The 12,978-nt window shown below is 43.4% G+C and overlaps 2 protein-coding genes across 4 annotated transcripts in view; one reads left to right on the top strand and one right to left on the bottom strand.

Annotated features, from left to right (window-relative positions):
- Window positions 1-1,072: 1,072 nt before the first annotated feature.
- SDF2 (stromal cell derived factor 2) lies at window positions 1,073-9,055 on the bottom strand. The gene is made up of 3 exons (XM_068531681.1): window positions 8,811-9,055; window positions 4,914-5,110; window positions 1,073-1,994 (listed from the first exon to the last, which is right to left on the bottom strand). Exons 1-3 carry the CDS (start codon window positions 8,959-8,961, stop codon window positions 1,707-1,709), a joined length of 636 nt encoding a protein of 211 aa, XP_068387782.1. The 5' UTR covers window positions 8,962-9,055; the 3' UTR covers window positions 1,073-1,706.
- Window positions 9,056-9,112: 57 nt separating this feature from the next.
- The window catches only part of SUPT6H (SPT6 homolog, histone chaperone and transcription elongation factor), a 32,063-nt gene continuing 28,197 nt past the window's right edge, over window positions 9,113-12,978 (top strand). For 2 of the 3 annotated variants that reach the window (XM_068531679.1, XM_068531677.1), the window contains exon 1: window positions 9,113-9,474. The gene's annotated coding sequence lies outside the window, so the exon portion shown is untranslated. The remainder of the gene's footprint in view (window positions 9,475-12,978) is intronic. The other variant, XM_068531678.1, reaches the window with a different exon arrangement.

Consider the following 12,978-nt stretch of genomic DNA (forward strand, 5'->3'; position numbering starts at 1 on the left):
TGCTTTTACCCCTCCAACTGGTTTCCTTCCTCATCTAATCCTCTTATTGGTCATTTCACATCTTCCCAAGGGCTCCACCACTGTTTTTTTCAAGTTCGTACTTATCTCTCGGGCACTATAGTTCCGCCATCCACCTTGTAATCTGCAGCCTCAAGGTATGTTCTGTCTGTGAACCTTCAGAGAAGGCCCAACAACTGAGTAAAAACTCTGACCAAGCCACAAAGGGGTACTTGCAACACAACTCCCTACTCTCGTTCATGTTGTGAAAGCTGATCCCTTTACTCAGCTGTTTCTATCGCTTCCTTTCTTTCTCCCCAGACTGTTACCACCCTACTCCCAACTATCTCAATGGCATGAAATGTTGATTTTATCATTTGTCTACTTCTTTCTGGAGAGCTCTCAAGGGAGCAATGCAACTGAAGTGGAAAAAGAGGGAAGAGGGCAGAGATGGAGCTCAACTAGTTCCTGGTCTCAGCTTACTGAGACGAGCCCTTGTAAAAGAGATCAAGTCTTTTGATGTTACAGGTCACGTCTGGCACAGACCTGGTACCCCCAAATGTTCAACATTAACTCCCTAAAGCAAGAAAGGAAAAAATCCAGAAGTTTCTAAAAATAAAAAGGCCCGCTGGTCACTGAAATTCCAGCAGATGGCAGACACTTCTGTTCACCACTACCATCCTTGGAGGACAGAGAAGCAAACTTCCTGGAACTTCCAAGCAGAGGAAAGGAAGAAGTAAGGTGAGTAGAGGACAAAAGCTTTCTAATCCCCTTTTCAGAGAAAGATATCTACATTTGTCCAAAAAGTATAGTTATCTCCCAAGAACTAAACACAGTTGTACTGCAGTAAAAAGATGGATTCCTGTCTACAAATTATTTACTAGCTTTAAGAATTCAGGCGGTTACTCAACTTTTCTGTTCTGCATTGGTAAAATCGTAGTATATACCCGGTAACATATCTGTGAAGATTAAATGAGGTAATATCTATAATATGGTGCCTAGTATTTAGCAAGCAGTAAATAAATGTTGGTTCCACTTTCCACCCCTACCCTTTTTTCTCAAGTACAGTAACATATCCAAAATAAAACATTTTATTGGCTATTTATTAAGGGTCTATAGCCATAATTAGTCAAAAATCTAATAAAGATGAGGTGCTGAGGGAGAAATGAAAGTAAAGATAGAAAAAGTGGGATGCAAGTAAGGCTTTCAAAAGGGCCCACACCAAAGGTTCCCATCATCTCAAAAGAGTGCTAGCAATGACTCTTAGGACTCAAGGATTAATCAGATTATGAAATAGCGTGCCTAATAAATGACAACACAGTGACTAACAGTGAAATTTTTTTTATCATTCTGGAGAAAGAAAGTGGGAGAAAAGTCACACACATTAATAATCCATGATGCCAAGATTCTGAGGAATAAAAATTTCCCAGCTAGGAGGGATGCCTCCCTCAGTTTTTGTTTTATTAATATGAATAAAAAGCATCTGCTCCTTCACCACCAAGTCTTGTACTCAGAAATAACTGACCCAAGTCTGGGAGAACAACCAATTCAAGTGTGAAGGGCTGAGGCTTCCAAACACAGCTACTGTTTCTTATCATGCATCTTCATCTCAGTGGTGACATGGTCACCTGTGGCAGGGATCCAAAGGGTGAAGGAGCAGCAGATGTCTATGAACACTGTGTGGTGACAGTGGCTCACAGTCTCCAGACTCATAGCTCTGTGTGGTGGCCTTCTGCCTTCAACAACTCGCTGGGCTTCATGAAGATGCCTTCCATGGCTTTCCAGTAATTGTTCTGGCTTGGCTGGGCCATGCCATGCACCTCTTTTTGCCCACTGATGGGTCGACCATATTGTTCTCCTGTGACAGACAGCAGAACCTCAGTGGAAGAATGCTTGAACCGCACCTCACCATCCCTCACCCAGTAGGGCCCATTACAGAGCACTGTCCAGTCATCCAGATAATCGCCTTCACCTTCCTCACCAAAAGCACTCACTTCCTGGAAGACACAGATAGGTAGTGACATTAGTATGGCTGACACATAGACTTGAAAAGGGGAGGGAGGCAATGGGAAGAAAACTAAGACTATCCAAAAGTGATAAATAAGAGGCTTTCCAGTGTTGTTTAAAAATAAATAAAATAGAATAAAACTGTGGAAAAAAGATAAAAAGACACCAAGGACATGAAATCACTTGCCATAAGATTATGGTCCAAACGTTTACTTTGCAAATATTCCTCTATTTGCCTTATATTTTCTATTATAGTCTTAAAATACTTTACCTCTTGTTATTTGACGTTAAATATTCCTGCCTCATTCCCTTAACTAGACATTAAGTGACGTGGTGAGAAACACAAGTTGGAAAGAGGATGGGCTCTGGAAACAGGCAAACCTTGAATGTCAGCTTTGTCCCTTCCTGTGTAACTCCTTTGGGCTTTCATTTTCTCCTCTATAAAATGACGACAATAATACCTTACAAAATAATTGTGAGAATTAAATAAAATAATAAATATTAATTGAGCAGAGTATAGCAGATTCTATCTTCCACTCGTATTCTAATCCCATTCCCCATAAGACCAAAAATTCAGAGTTTCTATCACAATTTTAAAAGTAACTGATTATTTCAGACATATATAATTTTTTTTAATTGAATTATAATTGACCTACAACACTATGTTAGTTCCAGGTGCACAACACAGTGACTCAATACATTACAAAACGTACTACAAAATGACCACTACCAGACACATACAATTTAAATATACACTAAGAGCTATAAAATTTTAGATGATAAAAATCAGTTATTTGGAAATAAAGTCTGTAAGACTAAAGGCAAAAGAAACTGCACATAATTAACAATTCTACTACTATACTTGTATACTGGAACTGAACAAGTAAGTAAATGCATGAGAGTGTTAGCAGCCCGGCGTCTCACTGTTAGAGTGGGAATTTACAAATAAGCAAAGGGAGGAGGCTAAAATGGTCTATGTAGCAATGGATTAGAATTGGAGGCATCAGTAAGAACTCATGTTTAACTTAATATAGATATAGATGGTTACATATGTGAACACTTACAATAAATATGAGTATATACACGTACATACATATATTTCTTTGCTCTGTCAGGTGAGAGGGCCTAAAAGAAACAAAATCCCCTAGCAACAAGCTCATGAAAGGCCTAGATCTTGGTTTAAGAATACCCTTTTCCAATAAAAGGAAGCAGGACTCCATAGGGAAATAGCTGATTCTAGGAGTGGGGCAAGAAATATACAAGATGAGCCTGGAATATCTTTTACTGCCGGAAAGTAAGGAAGTGTTAAAACGTAGCCACACACATACACAATGATGGGAGCAGGTCAAATGGACACAGGAGACAACTGAAAGAGCTCCCAACAGCCAAAGGTGGAAAAATGTGAGCAACATAATGAAGACAGTGGTATTGGATTATAACTCAAAGTATAAAATAAATATACAGGAGTCCATACCAATGAAAATAAATGACTGAATAAATAGAGAAAAGACAAATCTTCCATGCAGAAGGATTCCAAATAAATTATGTAACTCTTCTACCCTAAAGGAAGAGGAGCATAACTCCCAACTCAAGTATGAGCTGTGCACAGTGACTTCCTTCCAAAGAGTACAGTATGTAAAGGGAAAAAGTGAAAAGAATAACTTTACAAGAGAAACCTGAAAAACACTACTTCAGCCAGGTAATCAATATCAACAATCATAAGATATTATGTACCCTTGATAGATGGGATGAAAATGGCACTTTACCTCTGTGGTCTTCCTGCCCAAAACCTTTATAAATCCAGTCTAATCATAAGAAAAAGATCAGACAAATTCCAACAGAGGATCACCCTATAATATACCTGACTAGCACTCCTCAAAACTATCAAGGTCGGGACTTCCCTGGTGGCGCAGTGGTTAGGAATCCGCCTGCCAGTGCAGGGGACATGGGTTCAAGTCCTGGCCCAGGAAGATCCAACGTGCCGCGGAGCAACTAAGCTGTGCACCACAACTACTAAGCCTGCGCTCTAGAGCCTGTGAGCCACAACTACTGAGCCTGCGTGCCGCAACTACTAAAGCCTATGCACCTAGCCCGTGCTCCGCAACAAGAGAAGCCACCGCAATCAGCAGCCTGCGCACCGCAACGAAGAATAGCCCCCACTCGCCCAACTAGAGAAAGCATGCATGCAGCAACGAAGACCCAACGCAGCCAAAAATGAATAAATAGATAAATTTATAAAAAATAAACTATCAAGGTCAACAAAAACAAGGAGAATCTGAGAAACTGTCACAGCCAAGAGCAGTCTAAGGAGACAACTAAATGTAATGTGGATGGGATCCTGGAACAGAAAAAAGAAAGTAGGTAAAAACTAAGGAAATCAGAATGAACTATAGACTTTAGTTGATAATAATGTATCAGTATTGCTTTATTAACTGTAGCAAATTTACCATACTAACGTTAAGATGTTAATAGGGAAAAATATATACAGAGGGGGAGTGGGAGGGAAGCAGTCATTAAGGGATCCACATCCTTCAAAAGTTCAAGGCTTAAAAAAAATGGCACAATACCTAATTCATTTTCCTAATGTGGTTAGTTGGCATCATAAAAAAATAATAATTTTTATCACAAGTTTGGAAAACACTGGGTTTCTTTATTGCAAGATTTATCAAGATAACTTATGATACACTAACATATACCTATTCTCTCTTTCCTCATTTCTTGATTTGATCTAAACGTAGAGTCTCCATTTTGACCAGAAACAACTTCCTTCACATTTATGAGACAGAGGCAATTCTTCAGGTCTGCACAAAAGAGAAGATCTATACCTGGAAGAGAAAGGGCTAAGAACCAAGATATCAAACAACTCAACTGAGTAATGAGCAGCAATGACCCACAGGATGCCACCTCACCTGGTTTCCAGAAAGAGGTGAGGTGAAGTGGTGACTGTGGAGGTTTCGGCCAGTGTTGACATGTGTCAGCCGGATGGGCTGACCACATCTGATGGGGGTTCCCCTCTCACACACTGTGGCTGTCTTCCCCCGTATCCTCCAGTAACTATTGCTGTCATCCACAGAGATTACACCTGTCACTGACTGCTGCCCACTACCTGCAGTCAAAAAAAAAGAAAAAGAAAAGAGGGTGAGCTTAACCTGACCCCTCTCTTTCCTATGGCTAATAATGTGCCCTGTGTCATAAAATAGGTTTGGGGGGCTGGGAAGGAAACCCCATGCTTCATATTTTTTTCTTCTATGATATTAAAATATATATGAAAAACACTAAATGTATTTATATAGTATTAGTTATTATATGATAAACTATGTTTAAGAGTGTACCATATCAGGGCTTCTCTGGTGGCACAGTGGTTAAGAATCCAATCTGCCTGCCAGTGCAGGGGACACGGGTTTGAGCCCTGGTCCAGGAAGATCCCACATGCCATGGAGCAACTAAGCCCGTGCACCACAGCTACTGAGCCTGCGCTCCAGAGCCCGCGAGCCACAACTACTGAGCCTGCATGCCACAACTACTGAAGCCCGCGCACCTAGAGCCCGTGCTCCGCAACAAGAGAAGCCACCGCAATGAGAAACCCGCACACCGCAACGAACAGCAGCCCCCACTCACCGCAACTAGAGAAAGCCCGCGCGCAGCAACGAAGACCCAATGCAGCCAAAAATAAATTAATTAAAAACAAAATAAAATGAGACTGGTTTTTGCTGTCAACTTTAATCCAACAAGCCATTACAGCTCTCCAATTCCTGTAAGTGATATAGCCAACATATTACAAAAGTTTTTTTTTTTTAATTTACAATTTCAACATTTTTTTTAAAATTTTATTTATTTAGTTATTTGGCTGCATTGGGTCTTTGTTGCTGTGCACGGGCTTTCTCTAGTTGTGGCGAGCTGGGGCTACTCTTTGTTGCAGTGCGCAGGCTTCTCACTGCGGTGGCTTCTCTTGTTACGGAGCACAAGCTCTAGGAGCGCGGGCTTCAGTAGTTGTGGCACACGGGCTTAGTTGCTCCGCGGCATGTGGGATCTTCCCGGACCAGGGCTCGAACCCGTGTCCCCTGCATTGGCAGGAGGATTCTTAACCACTCCACCACCAGGGAAGTCCCACAAAAGTATTCTTAAGTCATCTAAATTTGGTTCATACTACTTAAAAATGGTGCGATTTTGCAGGTTAAAAGGTACCAGGTTAAACATGTAGCTACAGGCTTGAAAAAAAGTGGAAATATACAAATAATAATTGCTAACCAGCTAATGTGTACTTGAGCAATTACTGGGTATCAGATACAAACCCAGGCTTTTTACTTGAATATTCTTAATTGATACAATCATCTACTCTCTGAGGTAGCTATTATTATTATTACCCCCATTTTACAGTGGAGTGTTAAAAAGGCTGAATAATATGCCCAAGATCACATAATCTTAAGAGACAATGCAGGGTTTGAACCTAAGTGGACCAACTCTAGAACTCACACTCTTAACCACTCTACCACCTGGCCTCCCACAAAGCTTTATTTTCTGTTAAGTTCCCCCAAATAGGCCACTCATATAAACTCAAGGGATATTCTCTTCCCTAGGCCTCATTCACTACTCAGTTCTTTGAAGGCACTCTGTATTTCCCAGACACTTTCCTCAGTCACTCTTGCCTATTGCTCCTAGCTTTCCCTTCAGTCCCCTGGCCCTGCCTGACCACAAACTTTTGATGACACTTCCCTTTTACCACTTAACATAACTGCATTGTACCAGTTATCTGGGTGAATGTTTATGACTAAACTACCAGTTTCTCTCTCTTGTTTCTTCTATTCAACTCAATGATTTTGTTATATCTTAAAAAACAAAAGGCTAACCAACCCTCCCTCCTCACTTCTGGTTACTGCCTTACAGTTCTCTTGGTCCTCACTTCCATGCCTCACTAAATCATGGTCTACACTTTCTGTCTCCTACTTTTCACTTTCTATTCAACCCTCCACTTCCTTTCCCATTCTTAAACTTTAGGATTACCCAGAGTTCCATCCCTGGCCCTTATACATTCTTAAATACTGGTTGGGGATCAAGACAAAAGCATTTACAAGTGCTTCAACAAGTTTTTCAAGTGATTCAAATTGACACCAGATTGCACACCGCAGTTCATCCTGGGCAATTTCATTTACTCTCCCCACATCTTCAACCACCACCCAGACAATGATGTTGTACTTAACTCTGTATCTCAGGCTCAGCACAGATCTCTCTTCTGAGCTCCAGACTGAACCTGGTTCTCAAATCTGGATGCCCATCAGAAGCACCTGAAGAGATTTTTAAACCTATAGATTCCTACTGGCAGCCTCTCTCCACCCACATTCTGATTCAGTAGATCCAAAATAGGAAACTAGATCAAATTAAAATATAATAAGCCTGACACATAGTAGGTATTCACTGAATGGCCGCTAGGATTATTTTACTTTATTTATTTTTGGATGCATTGGGTCTTCGTTGCTGCGCGCGGGCTTTCTCTAGTTGCAGCGAGTGGGGACTACTCTTCGTTGCGGTTGCGGTGTGCGGGATTCTCATTGCGGTGGCTTCTCTTGTTGCGGAGCACAGGCTCTAGGCACGCGGGCTTCAGTAGTTGTGACACATGGACCCAGCAGTAGTGGCTCACGGGCTCTAGAGCGCAGGCTCAGTAGTTGTGGCGCACGGGCTTAGTTGCTCCGCGGCATGTGGGATCTTCCCGGACCAGGGCTCGAACCTGTGTCCCCTGCATTGGCAGGCGGATTCTTAACCACTGCGCCACCAGGGAAGCCCACCGCTAGGATTATTAAGACGTCCCAACAATGACAATTCAGTTCCTCTCCTAGTCTACCTGGCCAGACAGGTTTTGGGTATCATAAACCACAGTCCAGTCTCCATCTAAGAGAACTCCTTCCTCTCTTGGCTAATAGCATCATCAGTTATCTAAGATAGAAATCTAGCAGTCATCTTAGATGTCTCTCACATCTCACTACCTGAACTTTTTTCTCTCCTTTCTGTCTGTTTTCGTTTCCTTGTAACTTGCTCACTGCTATATTTCCTGTATCTAGAACAATATTAGACACACAGTAGATTCCTTAAATCTATACTGAATGAATGAATCCACAAATAATTGCTGAATTATAAATGAACCCACAAGCTAAGCATTTTAGTTTCATACGTTAAAAAGCCCTCTAAACAGTTTCCTCTCCAATTCCAGTGAGTGCTTCAGTTCTTCTTTACAAAAAGGATAAGGTCTGAGTGAAAAGAAGCCAAAGGAAAAGAGTTGAAGAGCAAGTGTAAGATGGAAAAGAGCTAGAACAGAGGGTTATAATCAAAGAATGAGGTCTTGGAAGACTTCAGAAATAACAGCACTTACTGTAATTTTCTACATGTCTGTCTCTCCTGCACTGAGTAGTACCAGCCTGCAGTAACTGAAAGCAGACTTTGACCCTGGACAGATGTGGATCGAACCCCATCACTGTCATTCACTAGCTGCCAAGACTTGAGTATGCGATTTATTTGAGTCTGTTTCCTCACCTGTAAAATGAGGATAATAATAGTCTATGCGTCGTAGGAATGTTATAAGTCTTAAAAAGCAAATATGTAATGTGCCTGGCACGAAGCTCACCACATAGAAACTAAGATTACGATTAAGATGCTTAAAGACCACTCAACTCTCGGACTCTCCGCCTCCAGACCTCAGGAACCTCCCCCGGGCTCCCCTAACCTTCCCAGACCACACCCCTCAGAGTCTCTCTAGGCCCCGCCCCCTCCGGAGCCTACCAGGCCTTCCCAGCCCACCCGAACCCGGGTGGCCGTACCTGACCCGTAGCGCACGTCGTGTGAGTGCAGTCGCACGTTGTGGCGCGTATTGAGCAGCTTCACCACAGAACCGCATGTAACGACAGCCAGATTGGACGATCCCACAGCACTCCACAAACCCCCGAACAACAGCAGCGACACCACAGCCATCCTGTCTGTAGCACGGAACCCCTAATCTTCGAAGAAAACTCGGCTCCTCCCCGGAACCGGAAGCCGCGGGTGGAACCACAGAGAGGACGAAAAGGAGCTCTAGTCTGGTCTTTATGGTTCCTTTGGCTAGAGCGGCCTGAGGAACAGGCTAGGTCTGGTTGCTTCCGACCTCCTCATTCAACTTATTCTGTTCCGGGGGCCCTGTGACAGTTGCCTTCCTGACCTGCTTTGGCCAGCCCAGCCCAGCTACCCCCATCCCTCCCTCCCCACCCGACCCCCGCCCCCGGCGAAGCCCGTAGACCTGTTTGGGAGAAGAAAGCAAGAACTGGTCCGCCCACTCCCAGTGACAGGGGGCCGGAAGTGACGTAGTACGTTGACGCAGCAGCAGCGGCGGCGGTGGCGGCGGAGGTACTGTGCGGTGGGTCCGTACTATCTTTTCCCAGTCTCGGTTCGAGGACTCCATTTTCCTCGGTGGGGGCTTAGCGCACCGGAGAAGCGGCGGGCCTCAGGCAGGTAAAGTTTGGACTGGAAAGCGTGTTCCTCGAATGGGTCAGGTGGGGAGCCAGGCTCCTAGGGCCTGGTCCCGTAAGGGACGAGGCACTGGGGAGCCGTATGCGGGAAGAAGGGGGCCGCCGGCCTGCCCTGCTGTATGAGAGAGAAGGAGGAAGAAAGCGAGGTAGTTGCTCGGAGTCTCAAGGCTTTTCCCAACCCTCTGCCACCCAGAACCCATGAATTGGGTGGCCTGTTGTGTCAACAGGCTTCCTGGGATGCCGTCCTTCTCTCGCAGCTTCTGAAAACTGGCCCGCGCGATAGGGTTTGGAATGGAAGGGACCTGGGGCTTCCGAGTCAGGATCAGGTGATCGAATTGTTTGTCCTGGGGATGTGAAACCTACGGAGCTTCCAGCAACTCGGCCATCAGGCTAGAGGGCGATGCCAAATTCCGTCTTTTTCCATATTGTTGAGTAATGTAATTAGAACTTTTTGTAAATGACTACATTCATCAGACGCTTACCACACACATCAGAATGGGCTATTAAGACAAAAACTTTATTTTCTTCCAGTTTCTGCCTTTCTCTCCAGGGACTACCTTGAACCAGCTGGAGCGATTCATTTCCCGTGTTTGTTACAAGTACTGATACTTATTTTTCTTTTAGAGGAGGCCTCAGCTCTCTTAAAATACTTCACTGTAATATTAGAAGTAGCAAGGGAGTATTAAGTTACACTGCTGTTGTTAATGAACATGGAGAGTGTAAAGAATTTTGAATATGATTTCTTGGGACAAAAAAAGCTTAGTTCGATGTTTTTTAGTTTAACTGTTTATATGAAAGTTACTGATTTTTAAGTCTTATGTATTGATTACAAAAGTATGACTGCTCCCCCATCAACTGTGAATTTAGAGCCCTTTTGCATGATTTGTGTTCCTCCAGCCAGTACAAGTCTGAAACATCTGAAAGCTTATTTAGTTGGTTTGGGCGGCTACTAGATCAGATTAGCATGGTATTGCTACTCCCGAAGAGGTTTAAATCTCATCCTGGGATTAATCACATCAGGAAGTGGTGCAGTCACATCTTACAGTTGAATTTCCTTCAGAGTTTAATCCTGGGTTTTCGGCATGCTTCCTTCAGATGACCTAGTCCTGTGGCTTTAATAACCATCTGAAAGTTGGCAACTCCCGAGTTTAAATCTCTAGCCCAGCCTTCTCTATGTTTAAGAATCACACAAAATGCCTATTTAACAGCTCCATTTGGATGTCTCTTAGACATCCCAAACCTGACATAAGAAAAAGAAAATTTTGGTTTTTCCCATCATCCCAAACCTGGTCTTCCCTACATTACTAAGTGGTGCTCTCATCCACATGCTTACCAAAGCCAGACCTCTGAAAATCATCTTGGATTCTTTTTTACTATCCACCCCCCCACCCCCCCGCCAGGTCTTTCATTAAGTCCTGTCATTTCTACCTCCAAAATATATTTCAAATCTCTCTTCTATTCTCCATCTCCACTGCTGCTACCCTGTTCCAAGCCACCAGCATCTTTTGCCCAAGCTACCACAATAGTATCTTCAGTTTTCTCTGCTCCCACCCAGAACCCCTCCCAGTCCATTTTCCACATTAGCAGGATCAGGTCAGGTCAGATCATGTCATTTTCTTTTCCAGTGGCTTTCTGTGGCCTTCTCAGCCTGACTTGAGCAGGCCCCTTCTCCCTCTCGCATTCCGCTGCCTTCACCGTTCTTTGGTCACACTGGCCATAGGATATTGCCTACCATGTGCCAAGTTCTTGCCCACCTTTTCAGCCAGGAACCTCCTCCCCTGGCTCTGCATACCACAGCCTGCCCATTCTTGACCTCTTGGCCTAAACTAACCCTCTCAAAGGTGAGGGTGTTTACTTCCTTCCTAGCACTTACAGCAAGCTTTATTTTATTTGTTTGTGGTTTGTCTCCTGGCAAACTACAGAATACAGGTATCCTAGGGGCAGGGAGTTTGTCTTGTATGTGCCTGGCGTGTAGTAGGCACTCATTAAATAAATATTTATTTAATTAACAAGTAAATTATTAAGTCAGTTCTTGGTTTAAAACCTGTAGGGGCTTCCCAGCACCTTTCAGATAGAATCCAAAATCCTTAAGTTGTCCTATCAAGATCCTTGTGGCCTCACCTCTCACTCATCATGAACCCTCTCTCCAGTCAAACTGACCCTCACTGTTCCTGCTACAGCATATTCTGGGCCTTGCGCTGGGAGCACTTTTCTCCAACAACACCGCTTCTCGAACCATCTCCAAAGAAGCCAACTCCTCCACTTAGTTAATTCCGCCTCACTGAGGTCTTTATTTAAAGTCACTTTCTCAAAAGCAGGTTAGAATCCTCTATTACAGGCTCCCATGGTACCTTTGCCATCAGTTTTTTTTCTTTTAACATTTATTTAATAAATTTTTTAAAATTTTATTTATTTTATTTTTGGCTGCGTTGGGACTTTGTTGCTGTGCGCGGGCTTTTCTCTAGTTGTGGCAAGCACAGGCTTCTCATTGTGGTAGCTTCTCTTGTTGCAGAGCACGGGCTCTAGGCGCGCACGGGCTCAGTAGCTGTGGCTCGGGGACTCTAGAGCGCAGGCTCAGTAGTTGTGGCGCACGGGCTTAATTGCTCCATGGTATGTGGGATCTTCCTGGACCAGGGCTTGAACCCGTGTCCCCTGCATTGGCAGGCAGATTCTTAACCACTGCACCAGGGAAGCCCATGCCATCAATTCTTTAAAGACCTTCTGTACTTCTAGATTAGGGGTTCCTACACTAAGAAATTAGGCCACTCCCATTCATTTACATACTGTCTATGTCTGCTTTTGTACTACAATGGCAGATCAGCCCCTCTGTGCTAGAGCAGGAACTGTCTGCTCCCCCAGTGTGTGTTGCACAAGGCTCAGTAACTTGCAGGGATACTGAATCTGGTTATATATTTTAGTTGTTCCTGCTCCTCGTTTGCCCTTTCTTTGTCCCCCAAGGAAATATGGAAAGAAAAGAAAAAACTAATATTTTTACATTACTTATCATGTTAACCATTATTAACAATAGTGCTTTTTATGCCCAGGCATTGAAAAGATTCTTGAAAAGATTCTAATACTGTTATTTCTTATAAATACGGTATGCATGTTAAAATGGTTATAGGCAGAATTAACATTTTCTGTATTCTAACATCTTGATGTGATTAGGATTTTTCATGACAGAGTTCTGAATCCCAAATTTAAAAGAACTTGTCTTGAGTGGACTCTGAATACTTTTGTTTATTAAACTCTTAGGTTTTTGTATTCCAAGTTGGGTAGTCATTTGTGAACACCTTTGGAGAAGTCCTAGGCTCTTGCTCATCAAATGCAGAATGTCTTATAGTTTAAACTCCACACCAGACTTCTAGGGCTATTCTCCAGATCACTAGGCCCTGTCAGACCTCTAAGCCTTTGCTCATGTTGCCTTTTTCCAGACTATCTTCTTAACTCCTCTCAACTCAGGCATCACCTTTTCTGAGGCATTCTCTGA

Source organism: Eschrichtius robustus, chromosome 20 (assembly GCF_028021215.1).
Source record: "Eschrichtius robustus isolate mEscRob2 chromosome 20, mEscRob2.pri, whole genome shotgun sequence".
Classification (NCBI taxonomy): domain Eukaryota; kingdom Metazoa; phylum Chordata; class Mammalia; order Artiodactyla; family Eschrichtiidae; genus Eschrichtius; species Eschrichtius robustus.